We start from the raw sequence: 23,448 nt of genomic DNA on the forward strand, positions 1-23,448 counted from the left end.
GTTAGCTCCCCACGTGGGGGGCTCGGAGTCGGCGCGGCCGGGAGGCAGGGCGCCGGAGCCTGTTGCCCCCCGCACTTCCCTTAATTTTTTAATCATTGGTTTTTTATCATAAATTTTATCTGGTAGGTGTCTGTGTCCATTTCCTACCCCCCCCATTTGTTTCCTTGCTGTTTTTATGCTCTTTGGACCTCGTGCCAGCTCCTTTTTGACGACTCCTCTGTGAATGAAGGTTTCCTACATCAACTATTTGCAGGAAGTTTTCAGTGAAAGACTAGAGACTGCACCCCACGCTGGAATTTTCTTTATAACCTAGATTTCGTGAGTTCCTTTAGCTTTTCTTCTCCTAGGCCAACAAAGACAGGCAGCTACAGGGTGGTCCAAGTCCTTCTTCTACCACTATCATGTGAACAGACTGCTTGTGGCCAAAATGACTGACCAAGGGAGTCTTTGTTCCAGTTCCAGGATGCTGGGAGCTGGGGGCCTTGTCTCTGCCTCTTCACTCAGGGTGGTCCTCGACTTGGAGAGCACTGGGTCAATGCATTCTGACACCTGCAGCCACAGCCACCGGCTCTCTTTTCCTCCCACTTTCCTGGCTTCACCTCCTATTTCATAATTTGGATTTTCGTCATCTAGTTTTCTGAGAGATCTATTGTTTCTGTTCTCCTTAACATTTCTGGGTGATTCCTAAGAATAATTGTAAATTCTTACTTGACACCACACTGTGCAGGCTGGAGATGTAAATTAAAATGAAATTTAAAGAGAATGAAAATCTGGCAGTTTCAGGTAAACCCCGCTGTATGCTGCAGGGGATTTTAAAAGCCCCTCATTCTTTGGCACACTAGGACCCTCTGATTTCAGCAGCACTACTAACTGCTTCTATTGCCCTGGTAAGTTCATCTCTCTTCTTCCCTTATAGCCAGGTGACCTCGGGCAAAGTATTTCATCCTTCTGTGCCTCTATCTACACATCAGTAAAGTACAGATAATAATCCTTCAAGTCCTTTAAAAAGATCCCTTTTGCCTAAAGAAGACAAAATTCTGCTTCCCTGAGCTGTGTCCTGTGCTTTACCACCATCAGGATTCAAATTCCACCTGAGCCACAGGGTGATGTTTAGAATATGAATCTGCCAGTGAGTAGTCGTGAGGAATTTTTAAATTTTCTAGAGAATCTTGGAAAAACCAGGGGAGGATTTGTGGATGTGGATCTTAAGGGTGCCTGACCAAAGGAAACGTACCTCAATTTAGAAACAAATCGAATGAATGAGACAGGAACTCACTAAGATCACTCTTATTTTTATGAGATCTGTCAGCAATGTTTTTTAACTTCTGGGGAAAATACATTTGCAATAACTGTCCATACATGGTATTGCCATCTCTTAATTATTGTAGGCGTTAAAAATCAATGATGTTTACTACGGATGTTTTTCTTAGGACAAGTGGTGAGTGCCTTCCTCGGTCCTCACCCTGCAGGATTCCTGCTTGCAGATAAATTCCTCTGAAGCCGCCTTCTTGTGTCCCCTTCCACTGGTCAAGAATCAGGATGTATGCTCCTTGACTGCCGAGACCTTTGGAAGGTGACAAAAGAGAAGAATTGAGTGTGCTCTGGTGGCGAGGGTGCAACAGCCGGAAGCTCAGCTGAGCTGAGCGGATCCCCTGAAGCCTGGTTCTGGCAGGGCTGAGTGACTCGCCTGGCAGGTGAGTCTGCCTTGGCCTTGCCTTGCCCTGTCTAGATGCAGAAACATGGAAGCACTCAGGGACAGAGCCAACCCTCCCGGGGATGGAGTGGATGACCAGTGCAGGACCGGATCTGAAGGGCCCCCCACGGGCCTGCTTTCAGAGGTCAGTACACGTGGAGTATTAACATACACTAGGATTGTTGTAATCTAGAAAATATAGGTTCCTTTCTTTCATCAAACCTCCCGATTGCTAAGCCCCCCTCACCGTAGCTGATGACCTTCTCGCTTCATTGAGAAAATGGACAGAAGTAAGCCATCTTCCTTCACAGAATTCACCCAGCTAACACCGTCTGTGTGGGTGACTCCGCCTTCCCTCTGATACTGCCGTTTACCAGTGACGAGTTCTGCTCCTTCTAATGTTGAAGATTGAACACTAGAGAAACACGCCAAGGCAAGCATATTAAGCAGGTTTTATTTAAAGGTAATAATACAGACTTCTCCCGGCAGGAAGAAGGGGGCCATGGCTGATATTCTAAAAGTCCCAAGAAGTGAGCGCACCCTACATCTTTTATAGGTTAAAGTCTCTTTTGTTCTCCAGTTCTCTCCCCTCTTATCTCTCCTTCCTGCCTACTTGACTAGGCCTGGTTTTGCATTAAGTGAGAAGCCATGGGCAGGGGGAGGGCCAAGGTGATTCAGGCAGGAAAGGGCCCAGGGGGCATTAATTAGCAGCTCCTTGCTTGCAGTCCTTGATAAAGGCAGGTAAATTTGGTAATCAATGGGCTCTGGAGCTCCTGGACATTCCATTCTTCCAGCGGCAGTCTCCAACTTCCAGAGGCAGATGGCTTCATGGCTTCATTTCCTCGATTTGACCCAATCCCCTATTTCTACACTAACTTCCTGTCCTTAATTCTGGCTTCACCTCCACCCAAGGAAATCGCTGTTCCCTGGGTTCCCTCATGGATCCCCCTCCTCATCTGCTCGTGCCCTCGGGCCCCCTCTCTCCAGCATCATCAGTTTGCTATCCCCTTGGCGCCTTTCCATCAGGAATCTACAGTTATGGTAGCTGCATTCCTCATCCCTACCCATCTCTCCACTCCCTTTACAGAAAAATCCCACCGAAGGTTTGCTTACATTCACTGCCTTCACTAGCTCACCCATCCTCTCCTGAACCCGCGCTAGTCAAACTCTGATTCCAACGGCTCCACAGTAACCTCTGTGATGAGAACCACCAGCCGCCTCTAAGTCTTGCTGAACACGGAGGATACTCCTCAGTCCTCCTTCACTTGCCCCTTGGCAGCATCGTGACATGGCTGATCGCGCCCTCTCTTTGTGAAACCCTTTCTATCCTGGGCCTCTGCAATACCACACTCTCCTCCTTCTCTTCCTCCCTTGCTAGCCACTTGCTCCTTTCACCTTCCACTGGCTCTGCCCCCTTGTGCCTCTAAATCTTAAAGTTCCTCCAGACTAGTCCTCCCTGCCTCCCCTCCTGGCCCTCACTCGCATGTGATCTCCTCATTTCAAACAGCATGTCGGTGAGGATGACTCCAAGTCACATCTCACCCGAGGCTCTCCTCCCGTGCTCCTGCCCACTGCATGGCCCCTCCGGGATCACAAGGCCCTGACATGCTCCTGATTTAACCTCTGTATCTCTTAGACAGTAGGTGCTATGTTCTAAAGTGAGGTGTGGAGATCACTCCTCAGGATTTGCACAGAAGAGGTGAAACTGTTTTGTGTGATGTTTATCCACTCATGCACACCAGGAGTGTTAAGAGGTCAGAGGCTGGGGCTGGGGCTCAGTGGTAGAGCACTTGCCTAGCACGTGTGAGGCACTGGGTTCGATCCTCAGCCCCACATAAAAATAAATAAATAAAGGTACTGTATCCATCTACAACTAAAAAAAAAATTTATTTATTTATTTTTTTTTAAAGGAAGTGCCCTAGGGGATGCTTTGCACTAACCTAGGTCATCATGACATCAGAGGTAAGAGGAGCCGGGTGCAGTGTCACACACCTGTAAGCCAGCAACTTGGGAGGCTGAGGCAGGAAGATCTCAGTTAAAAGTCAGCCTCAGCAACCTGTTGAGGCCCTAACCATCTTAGCAAGATCCTGTCTCTAAATAAAATATTTTTTTTAAAAAGGGCTGGGGATGCGGCTCATTGGTGAAGCACCCCTGGGTTCAATTCCCAGTACCAAAACAACAACAACAACAACAACAAAAAACATTTGGAGTAAGAGGCTTCCTGCCACACTACCTCTCTCCTCCCTCCCACTGAGACTTTGAAGAGATTGGAGTCACAGTGGCATGACACAGAGATAAGAAATAAAGAGGAGGACGGGAGAGAGAGGAGACATCTACCCCACTCTCCTTTCCAGCCTCAGCACTCCAGGCCAGGAGAGGAGAACTGAAGAGAAATGAAGATCAACGTTGTTGTCATTAGACCAGATTGGCCTCGTTAACTACTGAACGGAGACTGTCTCTGTAGCCAGAAGACTTTACCTTCTGCAAAAGCCTAGGTCAGGCGGAAACTCCCCCGAACAGAACATGTTTAAATGGCTGGTGAGGGGAAAACGGAGTTGCTTTGTAATTACACGCAGCAAACACTCCTTCTGGTTTGTCACGGTGGCTGGTACCTTGAACTGAGCCCCACAGAGCTCCTTACTTCTGCACTTCTGTTTCACTCCGACTTCTCTAGATCAAGGAGTGGGTCCATAATCCACCCGGCCCTCAGGACAAAACTCTAGGAGTGGGGCGTTTTGACTTGCTCCCTCACTCACCACGTCAGACAGGAAGCAGCTCTGCCAGCGTGTTCACCTCCCGCGCCCGGGCTCCGGCCACCAGGCTCCTCTGCCTAGTCCCTGGCCTCCGAACGGCTCTCTTGCCCCTGCTCCTACATAACTGGTTGTATGGCAGCCTTACTCTTCTGCGTACAGGGTTATTTAGATCATGTTTCTACTACTCAAAACCTTGGAAAGGCTTCCCGTCCACTGTGTCTTTCATGCCAGCTCCCTGTCATGGCCTGTGACCCTGCCACCCCGGCACCCACCTCCCCCAGTCTCACCTCCTGCCTTTCCCTCCTCGTTCACTGTGCTGCAGCTCTGCTGGCCTTATTTGGCTGATTCCTGAACGTGCCAACCTCATCTCAGGTGGCACCTGTGCCAATCCATGTGTCTGGACTCCCCCGGGGTCTCTCCAGGGCCCGCCTCACTCCCTCAGGCTGCTACACACCCGTCCTCTCTTCAGAGAAGCCTTCCCCGACTTCTCCACCCCACACAGTCCCCTTGCCCATCCCCACCCGATGCCCCCTTGGCCTGTTTGATTTGCCTCACTTGCACGATGACCCCCGTCTAGTCGTTTGGTTATCGGGTCTCCCCGGCTCAGAGGAGGTCCAGGTGCATGTTAAAACTTTGAGGAAGCAAGCACACACGTGGGAGGACACTAAAACATGACAGCACAAGGAGCTAAAACACAAAATAGAGTTTTAGTAAATTTTCATGAGTGAGTAAAAAAATCCTTTAGGGAGCAGGGACATGGACAGACAGGAAGGAAGTCAGGCGGACAGATGGCACACTGGAAACACAGGTCCTTCGCTTTCTCTTCCTTTCCCTTTTCTTCCTGCAGGTGGTCCTTTATTGAATATTTTCTTTTGTACTTCTTAACTAGCTGGGCATACTGCTGTCGGTGTCACCTATGATGTCATCAGGGTGGTGGCCATCAACATTGCAACCGTCTGGCCGGTCCCCAGGACCTCTTGAAGGAGTCCAGAAAGTTCTCTGGCTAAAGGTCAGGGCCACGTCTGTTGGGCAACATTGATAATGTCATCAAAAGTGATATAACGACTGTGTTTAATATCTTTTTGTTTCTTTCTGTCTCTCGATGGCTCCTTGAGGGCTCTGATGATCAGGGCAGAGTCAGAAGGCACAGCTTCAATCAGAGCCTGTCTGAACAGTTCACTGTGATTCCCAGGCCCTTCAGTCACCAGCTAGCTTGGCAATGTTGTCACCAAACTTTTTGAAGATAGACCCAGGGGCTGATCTCGGGGGTCAGGGCAGATGTAGTTCTGACCTCCCACTCAGCGCACCTCAGGAATCAAATTTGATCTTGCTGGGGCTGAACTTGGGCAGCATGGCAGATATTGGCTGGTGTCAGATGAATAATTCAGGACAACCGAAGGAAGTTGCACCTTGACCTCCTTTGACTGCATACGCACTATTGATTTCTAACTGGGAGGGGAAAGGGAGGCAGCGTTGGACTTCCCTAAAGCCACCCCGAAAAGAGGCTGTCTCCAGAGTGTTGGGACAGCTGGTGGAGAAGAGAACTGAGGAGGAGCCAATCCACCCAGTCCTGGAAGCATATGGGCAAGGTCCCTCAGCTTCACTGTGGCTGCCCTAGGAGAACTCTCCTCTGTGAACACCTATATTTCTATACATTTTACATTTGGGGGCTTTTACTTTTACTTTTTAAATTTTACTACTTTAATTTAGTATTGGTCCTTTGAAAATTTTCTGTCTTGATTGAATTAAGGGAATAAAACTTTGGCCTGGCCTGGGTATAAGTGGCAAATGGTAGAGACTGGTAGGAAAATAGGTGAAACCTCAGGAGAGGGAGCCAGGGAAATCAGCACAGCACAGGCCCCCAGCAGAGGGCGCCTCCATGTGTCGCTCTGCCAAGTTGCAGGGGTGTAGGGAGCAGCTCTCTATTCCTTCTGAATACAGGGCGCCTGCCTCTTGGCTTCTTCTATCCTACTCCCTATTGGAGGGGGTGGTCCACGGCCTCCTCTCCTCTTGGAAGCCGGCCACACCTAGAAGTTCCCGGCTGCTCAGATTGTGGTGTCTGCAGTTGCTGCCCCGGCTCTTGCCCATCCTGGTCTTCACCCCCTTCTACCTCCTGGTTGAGTTTAAGGAAGGAAAATGTTCTTTAGAGTTGGCCTCTTTAAGACTTGGGTTCTTCCCCTCCTGATAACAGAGAGGTTCTTTTTCCAGAAAGGATGGCCCTTTGTTTCTGTAGGGAAGCAGCAGAAAGGAGGGAATTTCCTTTAACACTCAATTGTAGCACTTAACATTTTTATTTAAGATTGAAATAGATGGGTTCTACTGAATTTACATAATTTATGAAAAAGAAACCCAAATAAATAGGATTACCTTACTGTAGTATTATTTTCATCTTAAGTCTCTTTGTTGCCTATCAAACAGCTGAGCGAAGGTCCTGAGGAGCGAACGCGCCCTGGCCTGCCTTCCCTGGGACCGTCTGACTCTGCCACAGACAAGCCTGCCTCTTCCACTCCTGCTGCCATCACTGGGGCACCTCCTTAGTCCATGGAAGAGACTCCAGTCTGCCTCCTTTTTCCAGAGGGAGTTTTACACTCTTGCCTAAAATACAAATCCCCACTTTCCCCAACAAGGCAACCTTCTCCTTATCTGAGTCACACTCTGCTAACAAGAGGTATTTGAGAACAAAATTCCTCCTTTTTTCCCATTCAGATCACTTAGGATTAAGAGGCTGATTAGGGGCTGGGGAGATAGCTCGGTAGAGTGCTTGCCTTGCAAGTACAAGGCCCTGGGTTTGATCCCCAGCACCACAAAACAATAAAAAAAAAAAAAAAAAAAAAAAAAAAAGCAGGGGGGCCTCATATCTTATCCAAAGACATTTATGCTGTTTGAGAGTACAGCAGGCAGGGAACACAGAGAAACTTACTCCTTTGGACTCCAGCATACACAACTGATTCTAAATCATCCTCTTTAAGGCCTCCAGTCACTCAGCAAATAGGGCTTAGTTTCAGTACTTCCTTTTGTCCAGCTCCTATTCAGGGAACAAAGTTGCTTACTGCTAATTTAACTTTTATTTTATTTTATTTTATTTTTGGCAGTGCTGGGGATTGAACCCAGGGCCTCATGCTTGGGAGGCAAGCACTCTACCAACTGAGCTACATCCCCAGCCCGCTGCTTACTGTTAAACCACGCCTCACGAACCCTGAGAAGTGCATGCCGGTCAACTCCAACTCTGACATCATCTGTTTCTACTTCTTATTTTTATTTGTTTTTTCCTGAGACAAGGTCTGGCTACACTGCTCAGGCTGGCCCTGACCGTCCCTGCTCAGCCTCTGGAGCTGCTGGGATGTAGGCACGCACCCCCACACCTGGCTCCACCTGTTTATACTTTATCAGGAAGAGCCCCCGGCCAGGAGTCCTGCCAGCACCAAGCATCTCTAACGCCCTCCAGCTCCAGCTGCAAGCACTGATTGATCAGATCCTGAACCTATTCAGGGAAAGGAAGGGGAAATCATGACTGCTAACTGGCACTTTTTAGGACCAGGGACTTGTAGGTTCATTTTTCTTCCATCTTACTTTTTTACAGCTTTGCTGGGGTATAATTTATATACCTCAAAAGTCACTCATTTTTAAGTGTAAAGCCAATGGTTTTCAGTATATTCACAAAACTGTGCAGTCATGACCTCAATTTAATTTTAGATGAAATCTGTGGGCCCTAAAACCTCATGCTTATCTACAGTCCCTTCCATTCCCAGTCACTGGCAACCACTAGGTACCCTCTGTCTCTATAGATTTGCCTTTTCTGGACATTTTATATGAAAATAGTCATATAATATGTGGTCTTTTGTGACTGGTTTCCTTTGCTGAGTCTAATGATGTTGTATTAATATTTCTTTCCTTTTTATTGCCAAATTGTAGTCCATCATATGGCTACTTCATACCTTGTTCATTCATTCATCAGTTGAACACTGGAGTTGTTTCCATTATTATTATTATAATTTTTTTGGCTATTGTGAACAATGCTGCTGTGAATGCTCATATTCTAATGTTTTTTATATGAACGTAAGTTTTTATTTCTCCCAAGCAGAATGCTAGATGTTGAATTGCTGTGTCACGGTAATCTAGTGTTCAGCATTTTGAGAAACTACCAAACTGCTTCCCAGAGTTGCTGTACTTTTTTACATTTCCTCCAGCAATGTCTGAGGGATAACATTACTTTCAATCAGATTATTACAAGTTGTGTAGTTACACACAGAAATCGCTTTACTTTTCATTGCAAACCTAGTTAACCGAGAAGGATTCCCATGTTTCGTGCGTGGCTGCAGGCACGATTTCTCTGCTTATGACATCCTTTCACTCTGGATACAATACTGCAATAGCTATCATCTACCAAAACTAGTTCCAAACTCCATTTATACCATTCCAATTTAACTAAAGGTCTCTTAACCTTTAACTTTAGTACAAGAGTTCAAGCATTTCCCCCATTTCTGTACTCATTACTTATGTTATCTATTCCTTAAGCCAGAAAAGCCAGAGGAAAGTTGTCACCTCACCCACACACCACAGTAGGAACAGCCTGATGTCAGGCGGCAAGGGAGCCTCATGAGACCTTGGCACAGACTCTAGCAATTGAAAGGATGGCGGGGCTGACAGCACAGGCAAGCATTTAAATGAAAGGAGAGCAAAGCAAAGCTGAGGAATGGCAGGCTTACTTGTAAGTAGCTGATTTTTCTTCTTCTTGGCATGCTGTAAGATGAAGTGCTCTTGCCAAGGGTTTCAAATCAAGACTGCTATCATTAAAATTCACTTTCACTTTTAACCTTTAACAAAAGAACATGTATGAGGATGTTTTGAAAAAATACCAGGTTCAATTTATGTAGAAATTATTGTTATACACTGACTGCCTTGTATAGGTACAAAATTGCCATTACTCTAAACTGGATAAGATTAGCAAAGAGTATCTGAAATCATGATGGGGATTGATCTACTATTCACTGAGGACAAAGAATCACCCAGGCGAAATTTAAACCACTCCCCATCCACTGAGAGCTGATACTCTGATGTAAAAAGAAGCTGCAGAGATTGTGTCACTTACAAGGATAAACATAAAATGTTTTCCCTCAGAGAGAATCAAGCTTTCCATTTCCCAGTCTCCCTTGCTATAAGGTGCCAGGCAGGTGCCTTAGGTTCCTCCAGCCTTGCACTCAGGCCAGAGTTGATTGGAAGGGTGTCTTCTGCCCTGCGCAGGGATTTTGATGGCATAGATGAGATATGGGATGTGGTACAGCAATGTATAAAACGTTTAAAGAGGGAAAGGATCCAATCAGCGAGACAGCAAAGCTGTGAGAACCTGTCAGAAATGAACAAATGTGGTAGTAGCAAAAAAGAAACTTAAACTTTTCTGAATTTTTATATTCAACACAGTGAAGAAAGAATTAGCAAACTGGAAAATATATCCAAAGAAATTACCTAAGGAGCTACGAAACATAGAGGGTATATTAAGAGATAGGAAATGTAAAGCATCTAGTAAGAGATATATATATTATTATTCTGAGCCCAGAACCAGAGTGGAAATAATAGGGGGAAAAGCAATACTTAAAGTGATTGTTGTTATGTATTTTCCTGAACTGATTAAAAAAACATAAATACAGAGATTCATGAAGAACAACATATACCAGTTGGTTAAAGGAAAAGAAATCAATGCATAGACATCTGTAGACTCTACACAGAACACTAAAGACAAAGAAAAGTTCTTAAAAGCAATCACAGAGAAAGGTCAAAAAAAATCAGAATGGCAGCAGACTTCTCAAAAACAAGAGAGATCAAAAAATTAGATTGTTAAAGCATTAAGAGGAAATAAATGTCAACCTAAAATTGTGTATTCGGTTCACTATCTTTAAAGAAAAACTGAATTTTAAGGCTGAACTTCAGGAATAAAGAAAATGGTCCTGGAAATGTATAAAATGAGATGAAGTGTATTATGGATTCCTTCCTCTCTGACGCTGCTTCCTATAACTGTCTGCTACAGAACTTGCACAAAATTCCTGTCTGTTAACTTCTGAGAGAACACTTCCCCTTGGAGATACCCAAGCTGGAGATCATTTTTAAATTAATAAAATTGTGAAACAGAACACTGAATGATCTAAGTCCCAGGAAACTTAATTCCTTCTCTATTTTTCCCTTTGTATCCAAGATCCCACTGTTCTCTCTTTTCTATGAGATTTCCATTAGGTGTCTATGCTTCCATAACAACATGTGTGTGCCAGTTTTATGGCATTTACCACATTATGATAGGACAATCTAGCCTCTGTGTCAGATTGTGGGTTCTTTAAAGGCAAGTACAACTCAGTGCCTAATTCTTTGAATGAATTACGGGTTGAATTGTGTTCCCCTCCAAAGATATATTCAATTCCTAATCCCTTGTATCTGTGAATGTAGTGTTATTTGGAAATAGGATCTTTGCAGATGTAATGAAGTTACATCTAACTAGGGTGGGTCCTAATCAAATAAGAGGTTTCCTTATAAAAAGCAGCAAACTCGGACACAACACAGACACAGAGAAGACCATGTGATCATGGCAGAGGCTGGAGAGAGAGGCCACCAGCCAAGGAGTGCCAAGGATTGACAGCAACCACAAGTAGCTAGGAAAATGGCAAAGGAGACTCCTCCCCAGAGCCTTCAGACAGAGGATGGCCCGGCCAACATCTTGATTTGAGACTTTTAGCCTCCAGAACTCTGAAAGAAAAATTTCTCTTGTGTTAAGCAATTCAATTTGTGGTATTTTATTATGGCAGTCATAGGAAACTAATACAGAGGGTGAAAACGCGAAACTTTAAAAATGTGGCAGAGGCAAAAAAGAAACTTAAAATTTTTTGAATTTTAAGGGCTGGGGGTGTGGCCCAGTAGTAGAGCGCTGGCCTAGCATGAATGGAGCCCTGCATTCAAACCCCAACTTTCAGTTCCTCCCTGAGTCTTCTTTCTCTCTGGTCCCTGAATCTAGTCACCAAAATCTCAGAATCCTTTTTTTTTTCACATTAATCTCTTCATTTCATTCCTTTGTCCCATCCTGACTTAGGCCCTTATCACCACAAATGTGGATTCCTATTTAAAAAAAAAAAAAAAAAGAGGAGGTAGACAATCCAGAAAGCAAGCCTGGCACACACAAAGGCACAGAAACTGTCATTGTAATTATTATTGATCAGCAAGTAGAGTGCCGATTTAGTGTATGGGACTGTTAAGGAAGGGGCAGATTAGAGGAAGATTTAAGAATAGACACGGCAGGGTCCAGTGCTGGATTAGTTAAAGGGATTAGAAAACGAGATAAAGAAGAAGCCAGGCACAGTGGTGCATACCTGTAATCCCAGCAGTTTGGGAGGCTGAGGCAGAAGGATTGCAAATTTGAGGCCAGCCCAGCAATTTAGAGAGAACCTAAGCAATATAGTGAGTCCTTGTCTCAAAATAAAAAATAATAAGGGCTGGGGATGTAGGTCATTGGTAAAGTGCCCCTGGGTTCAATCCACCCTACGAACAACCAAAAGAAGAGATAAATGTTTCCTATGACTAAGAACACAAAAGAAGCAACTCTAGGTGCATAAAATTATTAGCATAGCAGGTCCCCCCTCAAGCTCAAAGCAAAGCAGCCTACCACTAGAGGCATCTGGGGCCTCTAGCACACTGACGAGAACAACAGCAATGCAGGACGCAATCTCAGATCAACTTCTGACTACATAGCCCAATTCTACACACCAGTGCTTGACAGAAGAAGCACATTCATTTCTAGAGAAAAACATTCAGTCTGTACTATTCTTCCACTTCAGATATCTGGTAGTCAGTCAAAAATTACAAAGCATGCCAAAAAAAAAAAAAAAAAAAAAAAAAGCAAGATAAAATAACCCATTGTCAAGAGATGAAAAAATCAACAGAACCAGACAGATCCAGAAATGATCCTAATCTCGGAACTATCAAGGAATTTAAAATAACTGTGATTAGTATGGTTTAAAAAATCTAGTGGAAAAGATAGATAACATGTATTAAATGAAAGAATTATTTCAGGAAAAGTGAAAACTTTATGGAAAAAAATAAAATAGAAATGCAAGAAATAAAAATCATGATATCAGCAATGAAGCACTCTTTCTAAAATTTTTCTTTTGTAGTTGTAGATGGACACAATGCCTTTATTTTATTTGCTTATTTTTATGTGGAGCTAAGGATTAAACCCAGTGCCTCACACGTGCTCCACAAGTGCTCTGCCACTGAGCCACATTCCCAGCCCTATTTTGTATTTTATTTAGAGATAGAAATCATCTAAATAAATACAAATAGAAAAAATGAGTGAAAATATAAGAGCTATGGCAATGTGGACATTGTCAATGGTCTAACAGACTTAGTTAGAATATCAGAAGTAAAAAAATAAAAAGCAGACAGAATGGGGCCTAAGAAAAAAAGTGAGGTAAGAATGGTCTAAAATTTCCCCAAAATAGACATAAAACTACAATACAAGAATCTGAGATGGCTGGGGGGTAGCTCAGTGGTAGAGTGCTTGCCTAGTATGCATGAGGCCCTGGGTTCAATCCCTAGTACCAAAAAATAAAAAATAATTTCAGAGACCCCTAAGTAAGACAGAAATAAACAAACCTAAATAACATCATAATCTTGCTAATGAAAACCAAAGATAAAAAGAAAATTCTGTCATATCCAAGCTAATATCACATAGAGAGAAACAAGGAATAATAGATTTTTTCATTGAAAATGAAAACATTTAAAAATAACTATGAAAACATTTTATCACTATCTCAAGAAAAAATTTTTGCTGGGTGTGGGGGCACACACCTATAATCCCAGCAGCTCGGGAGACTGAGGCAGGAGGATCACGAGTTCAAAACCAGCCTCAGCAATTTAGCCAGGCCTTAAGCAGGACCCTGTCTCTAAATAAAATATAAAAAAGGGCTGGGAATGTGCTCAGTGGTAAAGCAACCTTGGGTTCAATCCCTGGTATCAAAAAGAAAAGAAAGAATTTTCAAAGTCTAGAGTGTTTGTTATTTCTATTATATTAGCCATTACCTGCTCCTTTTACAAAATTCACTTTCTATGTATCTTGTAGGCAGTTTAAGCCACTCATTTGGAGTCATAAAGTGCCTTGAATTAGAAATTCTTGGGAATCTGGACTGGATCTTCTCAATCTCTTTAAATTCTTTCATTGTATATATTCTGCCTGCAGGAGGACAAGTAATCCACATTAGCACCTTAAACCTAACTGCCATTGCCGTTGGACTTGAAATCACCTAAACATTTGGAGCTAAGTACCAGTCTCACACTGAAGAAGAGTTCTTCTTTCATCATCCTTGTCATACTGCGCTTTCTTCAAAGGGTCACGAAATGGTGGGATGATAACCTATGAGAGAAGCGCTTATTTGAGGACTGGTTTTCTGTCCTACATATCCACACAAGCTCATGTGCCAGAAGAGTCAAGAACACAGTGTCTACACACCAATAGCAGGATTGATCTATCTACCTACCATCTATTTACTATCATCTAATTATCTCCATACCATATATCTATTATAGATAGATTCTTTATATATATTTAACACATTACAAAGAGGCCCTGTGGCCTAAAGGCAAGATTAGCTCTTGTTTTAAAGTTTGGGTTCTGGGCTGGGGTTGTGGCTCAGTGGCAGAGTGCTTGCTTAGCACATGCAAAGCACTGGGTCTGATTCTCAGCCCCACATATGAATAAATAAATAAAGGTTCACTGCCAACTAAAAAATATTTTAAAAAGTGTGGGTTCTGTCTTCAAAAATTCTTTTGCATTATCATATATTCCCAAATCTTAAAATCCCTTTACCTTTCACAAAAGGAAAAAAAAATACCCACATATCTGTCCTAATCCTAGCATCCATAATCACCAACATAATTAAAAATTATGCAAAACTTTATCAAAATACTATACAAAATGTAAATCATTTGTGAACTATGATAGTAAAGCACTAAATCTATTTTAATGGCCAGTGTTATCAAATGACAGTTTTACATAAGAAAACAGAATTCAGCAACTGTCACATTCATGGCTATGAAATTATACCAGGTCACCCATGTTATCTTTCTAATAATCCTGGAATAAGTAGAATACACAACATGACTTTTAGAGTCAAAATACACAGTGATCAGACTGCTCTTTAGAATTGTGCTTTTACAGAAATTATGAAGAGTGCTACTTAAAATGAGAAAACATCAACTTGCTATAAAGAGAGACAAAGGCAGTTCTATCATTAAGTATTTTATATGACCTATTGACATATGAATAACAAAGCAATTTTTAAACTTTAAAGAGAGAAACAAAGAACATTCTGCACAGAACTTGGCACATGATAAAGTAACAGAAAAATGGGGTTCTAGTATTTCTATAGTCAGAATGTTTGTTTCCCTTCCAAATCCCTATGTTGAAATCAATTCACCCGTACAAGAGTATTAAGAGAAGGGCCCTTTAGAAGATGTTCAAGGATAGCACCAGTCTGAGGTATTTTGGGATAGGAGGAGGAACAGACTAAGATAGTATCAAAAGGATGTAATTTTAAATCTCAATATCTGTGTTACTGGTAAGTGTGTCTAAAACTCTAGTTCTTAAATACTCAGTTTAATTTTCACCTATAAAATAGGGACTATGGGGTGCATGCACAGGCACACACTATTTAAGAAAAAAAGATCTAGAATTCCAGGGCAAATGTCAGTAGCTTAAAATGTCTATGGCCCAACGTAGTTTTGGGGGAAGTTTTATTTTGTTTAATAATATCCACCATTAGCAAAAGTGTGGAAGAGTGGACTCTGCTGGGAGTGTAAGTTTACACAGCCTATCTGGACAATCCAACAACCTGAATCAAAATCACACCTACCCCTTTTTTTTTTTATTGTAAACAAATGGGATACATGTTGTTTCTCTGTACATGGAGTAAAGGCGTACCATTTGTGTAATCATAAATTTACATAGGGTAATGTTTGATTCATTCTGTTATTTCACACATACCCTTGAGCTCAGCAATCCTACTTCTAGCAACTTAGCTAAGGGGAAAACAAGAAATATCAAGCTACAGAGATGGGCCTCATAAAGTCATTTACGACAGCAATACTCAAAAACAATCTACATGTTCAAATGTGGAATCTGTTGAAAGGCTGTATGTTAAGTATAGAACATGATTAGAAACACATTTACAGGGGCTGGGGTTGTAGCTCAATGGTTGAGTGCTTGACTAGCATGTGGGTTCGATCCTCAGCACCACATAAAAATAAACAAACAAAGGCACTGTGTCCATGTACAACTAAACAAAATTAAAAAAAAAAAAACACATTTACACTCTGCTGTTTATTGTGGAGTGAATTTGACAACCTATCTGTGCTTCACTTTTCTCATCTGTGAATTACCTTATACAGTGGGTTTGGAGATTAAATAAATTGAAAAAAAATTCTAATACTTGGTTAAGCCTACCTATTATTAATAGGTAGTTTCTATTAATAATAGAATATTGTACAATGATTTAAGTTATATATTTGTATTTATTGACAGAGACGCAATCCATAAACTGTTGCTGCAAGGGCAGCACATTGATAAGATCAAATATATAACATAATCCCATTCTTATAAAATAAATATAGATATAATACATAAATGTAGAAAGTCTAGAAGGATATACAGAAAAATGTTCATGAGTTAACTCTGGGTAATGGAATTATGACTGGTTTTTTATTTTCTGCATTTGAAAAATCAATTTTCTCATTGATCTACCATGAAAATGTATTACTTGTGTAACAAATTTAAAAGCCCATGAAATTTTTAAGCATTACCTATTACCCAATTATTATACAGTATTTTCAAATTTTACAGAGTTTTAGTTTACTTTGGTCTTTAGGATTTTTTCCTAAGAGATGAAGATGAAAAACTATTCTTAAACTCTTACTACATTTTTAAGGAATTATTAAAGGGCAAGTTATATAGTAGGGCCACTCAAAACAACCAGACACATACTATCAAAGCTAAAATGAGAAATTTACCTACCTTCAGGAAATTAGGGTCTTCTTTGCTCATATAAAAAGGATCATATTCTTTTGGATCATAATGTTCTATAAATGCATTTCCCTGTGAGATAGAAATAAAACCACACATAACAATAAAGTATATCAGGACTACAGTCAAACACAGTTCCATTTTTGTGCTTCAATGTGGCATCCATGACAAATGCAGTAAGAAAGAGAAGACTAAATTGGAAATTCATTTATTCCAGTAGTAAGTACGTACTATAGTGATGGAAGGAATCTAACTAAAATTTACAAGATTTTAATGAAGAATGTTGAAACTCCAAAAGATTTGGAAATTTGTTTTTAACGAACATCTGCATTTTTTAAATTTTTTTATTTTTTAGTCATCAATGGACCTTTATTATATTTATTTATATTTGGTGCTGAGTTCAAATTTTTTAAATTGGTAAATAAAATGAACAATGTCCTAGGAAAAAATGGAAAATGGTTCTTGTGTACACACTTAAATCTGGGCCTAAATCCTCCATCCTTTCCACGTGCCCTGGGCGTAAAAATGCTTTATGCTGTAATAGGTGTGGGATGCACATACGTAGTAAGAGAAAGAACAGACTGGATAAATAAACAGTAAGCAAACAGATAAACATAACTTTTAAACTCAATGAAAAAGTATTAAATGATCTCTTAGTACCTTTTTATTTACATATTTTAAAAAACTATCTAATTCCTCTTGTCTCCTTTTTTTAATCTTCTTATGTGAACAAACTTTGTCTATAATTTTCTCCTGGAGAGGATCTGCCACATGATCAACCCATCTTTTATATAACATCTCTTTTCTTCTTGTATTTAAGAAGTCGTGATGTTGTAAATACTTATCGAGTTCCTAGTAAACAGGGATAGAAAATAAAAATAGATTACCCTGAAGCTTTTATGTTCTAAAATTTTCCAAAATTTCATAACTTTAAATTATTCCCAAGAATGACCCACAAATGCATTCATTAAATGAAACACTTATTTGGCTCCTACTATTTGATATACACTGTGCTGAAAACAAGGAATACAGGGATAATGGAGATGACCGACATGCCTGTTCTCCTTGGGGAGGCAGACGAGAAAAGTTCAAGAAGAGCAGGAGGAGGGACAGAGTCAAGAATATATGTATGTGTGAGTGTGTACACAAATAGGGGACATATAGTAAGTGAAGACATAGAAGAGAGAAAAACCATTTTCTAGAGTCTTAAAAAATTCCTAGTTTGGTGTTTCCTCAAAAAAATTAAACAGAATTACTATATAACCTAGCAATTCTATTTCTTATGCCCCCAGACAGGGTTTCAAGGAGGTCCCTCCTACGGGCAGTGGCATCTCAACTCAGCCCAAGCAGGTTCTTGAAACGAATTTCAGGATAAATTCAAAAGCAAAGCACAAGCAAAAAGCACAAGCAAAGACTTCTTAAAGGATTGCAAAACAAAGCAGGGTGTGGACGCCCCTCACCTCTCATAGGAGAAAAGTGACACATGGTGAGGGGGCAGGGGTAGAGGGATGAGCACTCTAACAATGTATATGATCCTCCTGAGAGGAAGAGTGCAGGTTCCCAGGTAAGCGTTTGTGAAAATCAAATGCATGTCAATCATTTGATATCTGGGGTTCAGAATATTTCTTCTTGGTTAAGCAGTCCAGCCACTAAATCATGGGCATATTGTGTAGGTCTTTGAATCTGGTGCCATTTAAATCGATTATGTCGATATTTGGTACAAGCATATGCAGGAGGTTTTGATCATCCAGCTAGAGACAAGCATGACTGGTCATGCTTGTAGATCTGAGTCTCCCATACAGTGAGGCAAGGGTCTGTGTCTCTGTCTCTGTCTCTCTCTCTGAGCCCATCATCTCACTTAGACATTACCCAAAAGAATTAAAAACAGGACTTAATTAGATATTTGCATACCAGCATTCACTGCCATATTCAGTTACCAAAAGGTGGTAAGAATCCAAATGAATGGATAAACAAAATGTTACATACACATAACAACGGAATATTATTGAGACATAAAAAAGGGATGAAGTTGTGCTCACTTTGGCAGCACATATACTAAAAAGGGATGAAGTTCTGGTATAAGCTACAATGTGAATGAACCTTGAAAATAACATGCCAGGGGCTGGGGTTGTGGCTCAGTGAAAAAGCACTTGCCTAGCATGTGTGAGGCACTGGGTTCGATCCTCAGCACCACATATAAATAAAAAAAATAAAGGTCCATTGACAACTAAAAATGTTTTTAAAAAAAGAAAGAAAAGAACATGCCAACATGAAATAAGTCAGAGAAGGACAAATACTGTAGGATTTCACTTATGTAAAATATCTGGAATAGGAGCTTGGCATGGTGGCACATGCCTGAAATCCCAGAAACTTGGGAGGCTGAGGCAGAAGGATCACAAGTTCAAGGCCAGCCTCAGCAAATTAATGAGGACCTAAGCAACTTAGTGAGACTCTGTCTTAAAATAAAAAAATAAAAAGGGCTGGGGATGTAGCTCGGTGGTAAAGTGCTCCTAGGTTTAATCTGTTTTGTAGAAATAGAAAGTAGATTAGTGGTTACCAGGGGCTTTGGGAGAGGGAAAAAATAAGGAATTAACTGCTTATTAAGTACAATATTTCATTTTGGGGTGACAAAAGGGTTGGAAATAGTGGTGATGATTACAGAATAATTGTGAATGTATTTAATAACACTGAATGGTACAATTAAAAGTTGTAAAATGGCAAAATTTACACAGTACATATTTTACCACAGTAAAAAAAAAAAGTGATCTACTTTAAAAAAAAAAAAAGATTTTCAAAGTGGGAGACATTTGGCCTGGATCTTAAAGAATATGGACTTATTCAGGAATAAAAAGAATGGCAGAGAATGAGGAAGGGGAATATTTTACGAAGAACGAGAGAAGAGTAAATGCAATGGTGTATTAGATCCTGGTCCGAAGAGCATGTCACTGGTCAAGAAGATGCCTAAGTAGACCATGAACTAATCACTCTCACCAAAACTTCTCATCTATCTGTCATGTAACAAATGAGATTATGTGATTGCTAGTGAAAGACAGAGACACAGACTTCCCCAAATTGCCCTCAGCCCTGGTCGTAAAAGTAGTAAAGAATGTATAAACACAGACCTCTCTCATCTTATCTGTGAAGGCCAGGGGAGCTGACCCGAGAACGAACCTTGCTAACGAACCTTGCTAACGACAACCCTCCCCTGAGTCAGGGCGACTCAGAACTTAAGATAACATGCTTTACAATTGTAACTAATTAGGAAGAACACTGTATAACTGCTTGCCTTTCATTATATAAACCCTGCTAACGAGGGCTCGGGGCCTCTGAGCGTCACCGGTTTTCGAGGACGCAGAGGACCAGGTTCGAACTTGCTAATAAATGACTCTTTGTTGCTTGCATTGATCGTGGTCTCTGGTGGTCTTTGTGGGGTCTCGAGCCTTTGGGCACAACACTAGCATCATCAGGAAATCAAAAATGAAAAAAATAAAGTATAAAAACGCTGAGATGTTCTATGGGTCTAGTACTCTTTAGTTATTCCCAGTGATAATTTCTTTCCTTTTTTTTAAAATATTTTTTCAGTTGTCAATGGACCTTTACTTTGTTTATGTGTGATGTGAGGATTGAACCCAATGCCTCACACATGCTAGGTAAGCACTCTACCACTGAGCCACAACCCCAGCACCTCAATTTCCTTCCTTTTTAAAGAACTTCAAATAAAATATGTGTGTGTGTGTGTGTGTGTGTGTGTGTGTGTTCCTGACCTTGAACCCAAGGGTGTTTTGCCAGTGAGCTACATCCCCAGTCCTTTGCACTTTTATTGAGACAGGGTCTCACTAATTGCTGAGGGTCTTACTATGTTGCTAGGGTTGGACTCGAAATGCAATCCTCTTGCCTCCAGTCTCTGGGGGGATTAAAAGCATGTGCCACCCCACTTGTCTAAAGATAATTCTTAAAAACAGATGGACAGGGGCTGGGGAGATAGCTCAGTCGGCAGAGTGCTTGCCTTGTAAGCACAAGGCCCTGGGTTCCATCCCCAGCACCCAAAAAAAAACAAAAACAAAAAAAACCAGATGGACAGTTTTATCATACTTTGCATGGACGTTCTGTTATCTAATTTAGGCCCATCCTGCTCCAGTTAAAACCAGTGCTCACCCAGGCACAGCGGAGTAATAATTAGCCAGGCATTCTGATCACAGCTCCTAAAATGAGGTTATTCCCAGTGACCCAGTAGAATCCCCACTAAGATGAAGGAACAAGTGAGTCTGGACATTCTTAAACTGTATCTGTGGAAGGAATCCCCCCAGTGTGAAGGAAGAAAGGAAGTCTAGAAGCAACATTCCCAGAGGTCCCTTAAAGTTAACCCCAGTGCTAACGAATGTTTTTAATTCTATTTAATGTATTTTCTAAAATTCTTTATAGGATACATTACATTGAAAGTTGAAAAAAAAAAAGTTTAATCTTTTCATTGACATGAGTTTTCTAGTCAGTTCTTACCTTAATTATATACTTTTCTCTACATAATATAGATTGAATAGCTGCATCAGTATCTTCTTTAGCGTAGGCCTAAAAGAACAGAATGAAACTTTGAAAATCAAATCTTGAAAATATTAAATTATTGGTACTATCTGAACTCAATGAGACTTATGCCTGAAAGTTCTGATTTAGGAGAAGAAAATTCAGTTTTTCCATTTCTTTTTTTCTCTTTCCACATTTTTATTAGTGCATAATAGATGTACATAGTGATGAGATTTGTTTTTTTACAGTCATACCAGTTTTCTATTTCAAATCATATCTCCAAGTATCTTTTTAAAGGGCATTTTAATCTTTCTGCTCTTGATTACAGGTTATTCTTTTTTTTTTTTTTTTTTTTTGCGGTGCTGGGGATGGAACCCAGGGCTTTGTGCTTGCAAGGCAAGCACTCTACCAACTGAGCTATCTCCCCAGCCCGATTACAGATTATTCTAAGGGAAAATTAAACTCAGCTCACAGACATTTTGAGTCCCATAACAGTACAATAACTTGCCCAGAGTCACACAGTAGTTAGAATCCATTTTTTCCCCACATCTGATAAAGATGTTTCTTCATTTATGGGTTAAAATACACACAGAGAGCCTTCTCTCTGAGGCTCATCAACCAGATAAGACAGACTGATCTTTCAGCCTTAAGTCTTACAGGACCACCTAAGAATTTGTCAGCAGTCTCACGAAAAGCTTAGTGCCACCAAGGCAAGTGCTGTACCTATGAGAAATACCACTAGTGTAAAATAATAAAAGGTCTTAGAAAGAAGTTCTATTCAATCCCTGTTCTTTCTGTTCTTCCATGATGAACCCACCCACCAATTTTGTTTTTCAAAATTGCTTAAACATAAGCTAAAATATAAAGACTTCATAAAATAAATCAAGGAAGAGTTATATTTTTACCCATTAACTTACAGCTAATCATGAAATGTAAAATTATAATCAAATGAGTGATTGGATCTTCCCAGAATGAAAGAAATGTCTTATTGAAACAAAGAGAAACTTGCTATCAAGGTCTTTCATTCTTTTGACTAATTTTTCCATGACAGTTAACAAATTTCCTGAATTTTCTCAGACAGTAATGACTTAAATATAATTAAAATAAATTAATTTATCATTAGTAAAGACTACAGCTATCAAGTAAATATTGATAATAAATAATATTTTTGTATTCAAGTCACACTTTCAGATTTTAAAGCAACATAATCTTTAGGGAATAGTTCATAACAACATTAACTTTTCCATTTTCATAACAAATATTCCACAATTAAATATTTGCCATAAAATACAAAAAGTTGCTGTCTAGCACATAATTACCTTTTAAATTCTCTCATAATTCATAAATATAAAATATTCTCAGGGCTGGTGGTGTGACTCAGTGGTAGAGCATGTGCTCAGCATGTACAAAGCCCTGAGTTCAAGTGCAGCACCACAAAAGTTAAAAGTAAAATAGAAAAGAAGTCAGGCATGGTGGCACATGTTTCTAATCCTGGCAACTTGGAGGCTGAGGCAGAAGGATTACAAGTTCGAGGCTTGCCTCAGCAACTCAGCAAGGGCCTAAGCAACTTAGACACTTTCTCAAAAAATTAAAAGGACTGTGGATGTAGCTCAATGCTAAAGCATTCCTGAGTCAATCTCCAGTACCAAAACAAAAAGAAAGTATTCTCAAGTTAACTGTTGGTGGAAGTAGTTCAGTCCCACTACTCTTCATTTCCAGAACAGATGAGTAAAATTTCACAATCTAAGAATTACCTTTTCCAATTAACCCCATAGAAGTTAAGGCTCATGGGAATTTTCTAGAAGCCCAGAAAATCCTGAGCGAAACCAGTTTAAACTCAAATGTGTCTAATTCAAAATTCATTCTTTCATCTTTTTGCCTAATAGAATTACTATTCCTGTCAAGTCTGGTGTCCTCAACTAAGATGGGTACTGAACCAATATTCCAGCTCCAGACAGAAATATAAAAAAGTCACCAAAGACACTGAAGAGTGACCAAAAGCAGGGACAATGGAAGGTAGTGAACACTTGGAAAAAGACAATGGCCCTGGATGAATTTTCAGATCTTTGTGGACTGAGAACATTCATCAATCAGAGCTAAAGGAGGTAGCTAAAATTCAGAAGGAAACAGTTTTACTGGTTCAGGAATTAGAAGACATAGTTGAAGGTAACCATGGGAATTGGGAGTTGAAAGGAGAAATACCTAAAAGATGAGAGCCATAAAAAGGACACACAAATTCTTCAAATGAATTCTGGCCAGATCTCTAGCAGATTCTTGATCTATGAACACAGGGCAGACTCCATGCAGCCCACCTAAAGCTAAAAAACTAAACAGTGACTTCATTTCCTACTAAACAAAGAGGAGACAAAGTTTGGAGTTCAAGTTCTGCTAAATTAACTGCCTGCTTAAAAAAAAAAGATCAATATTCTTCAGAG

At 40.7% G+C, this 23,448-nt stretch overlaps 1 protein-coding gene, 1 long non-coding RNA gene and 1 other non-coding gene across 19 annotated transcripts in view; 1 reads left to right on the forward strand and 2 right to left on the reverse strand.

The window, feature by feature from the left end:
- Nucleotides 1-1,282: 1,282 nt before the first annotated feature.
- The window catches only part of Fam228b (family with sequence similarity 228 member B), a 49,439-nt gene continuing 27,273 nt past the window's right edge, over nucleotides 1,283-23,448 (reverse strand). For 6 of the 15 annotated variants that reach the window (XM_047523613.1, XM_047523611.1, XM_047523610.1 and 3 more), the window contains 8 exons: nucleotides 20,993-21,061; nucleotides 17,156-17,347; nucleotides 16,487-16,567; nucleotides 13,744-13,831; nucleotides 13,501-13,651; nucleotides 9,153-9,260; nucleotides 1,941-2,108; nucleotides 1,284-1,564 (listed from right to left, as the gene is read on the reverse strand). In XM_047523613.1, coding sequence (XP_047379569.1) covers nucleotides 1,528-1,564; nucleotides 1,941-2,108; nucleotides 9,153-9,260; nucleotides 13,501-13,651; nucleotides 13,744-13,831; nucleotides 16,487-16,567; nucleotides 17,156-17,347; nucleotides 20,993-21,061 — 894 coding nt within the window. In that variant the 3' untranslated portion in view covers nucleotides 1,284-1,527. Of the gene's footprint in view, nucleotides 1,565-1,940; nucleotides 2,109-2,477; nucleotides 6,674-7,366; nucleotides 7,472-9,152; nucleotides 9,791-13,500; nucleotides 13,652-13,743; nucleotides 13,832-16,486; nucleotides 16,568-17,155; nucleotides 17,348-20,992; nucleotides 21,062-23,448 lie in introns of those variants that run through there. The other 9 variants (XM_047523616.1, XM_047523615.1, XM_047523622.1 and 6 more) reach the window with 9 other exon arrangements.
- LOC124963745 (uncharacterized) lies at nucleotides 2,472-10,533 on the forward strand. Of its 3 annotated transcripts, none has more exons than XR_007104789.1 (4): nucleotides 2,472-4,188; nucleotides 5,336-5,455; nucleotides 6,865-7,114; nucleotides 7,539-10,533. It is a non-coding gene; the product is annotated as an uncharacterized LOC124963745 (long non-coding RNA). The 3 variants fall into 3 exon arrangements; XR_007104790.1 differs by having other exon boundaries at nucleotides 2,472-3,655; nucleotides 4,048-5,455; XR_007104788.1 differs by having other exon boundaries at nucleotides 2,472-5,455.
- On the reverse strand, nucleotides 7,533-7,605 carry Trnag-ccc (transfer RNA glycine (anticodon CCC)). The gene has a single exon. It is a non-coding gene; the product is annotated as a tRNA-Gly (tRNA).

This window comes from Sciurus carolinensis, chromosome 13 (genome assembly GCF_902686445.1).
Source record: "Sciurus carolinensis chromosome 13, mSciCar1.2, whole genome shotgun sequence".
In the NCBI taxonomy this organism is placed as follows: domain Eukaryota; kingdom Metazoa; phylum Chordata; class Mammalia; order Rodentia; family Sciuridae; genus Sciurus; species Sciurus carolinensis.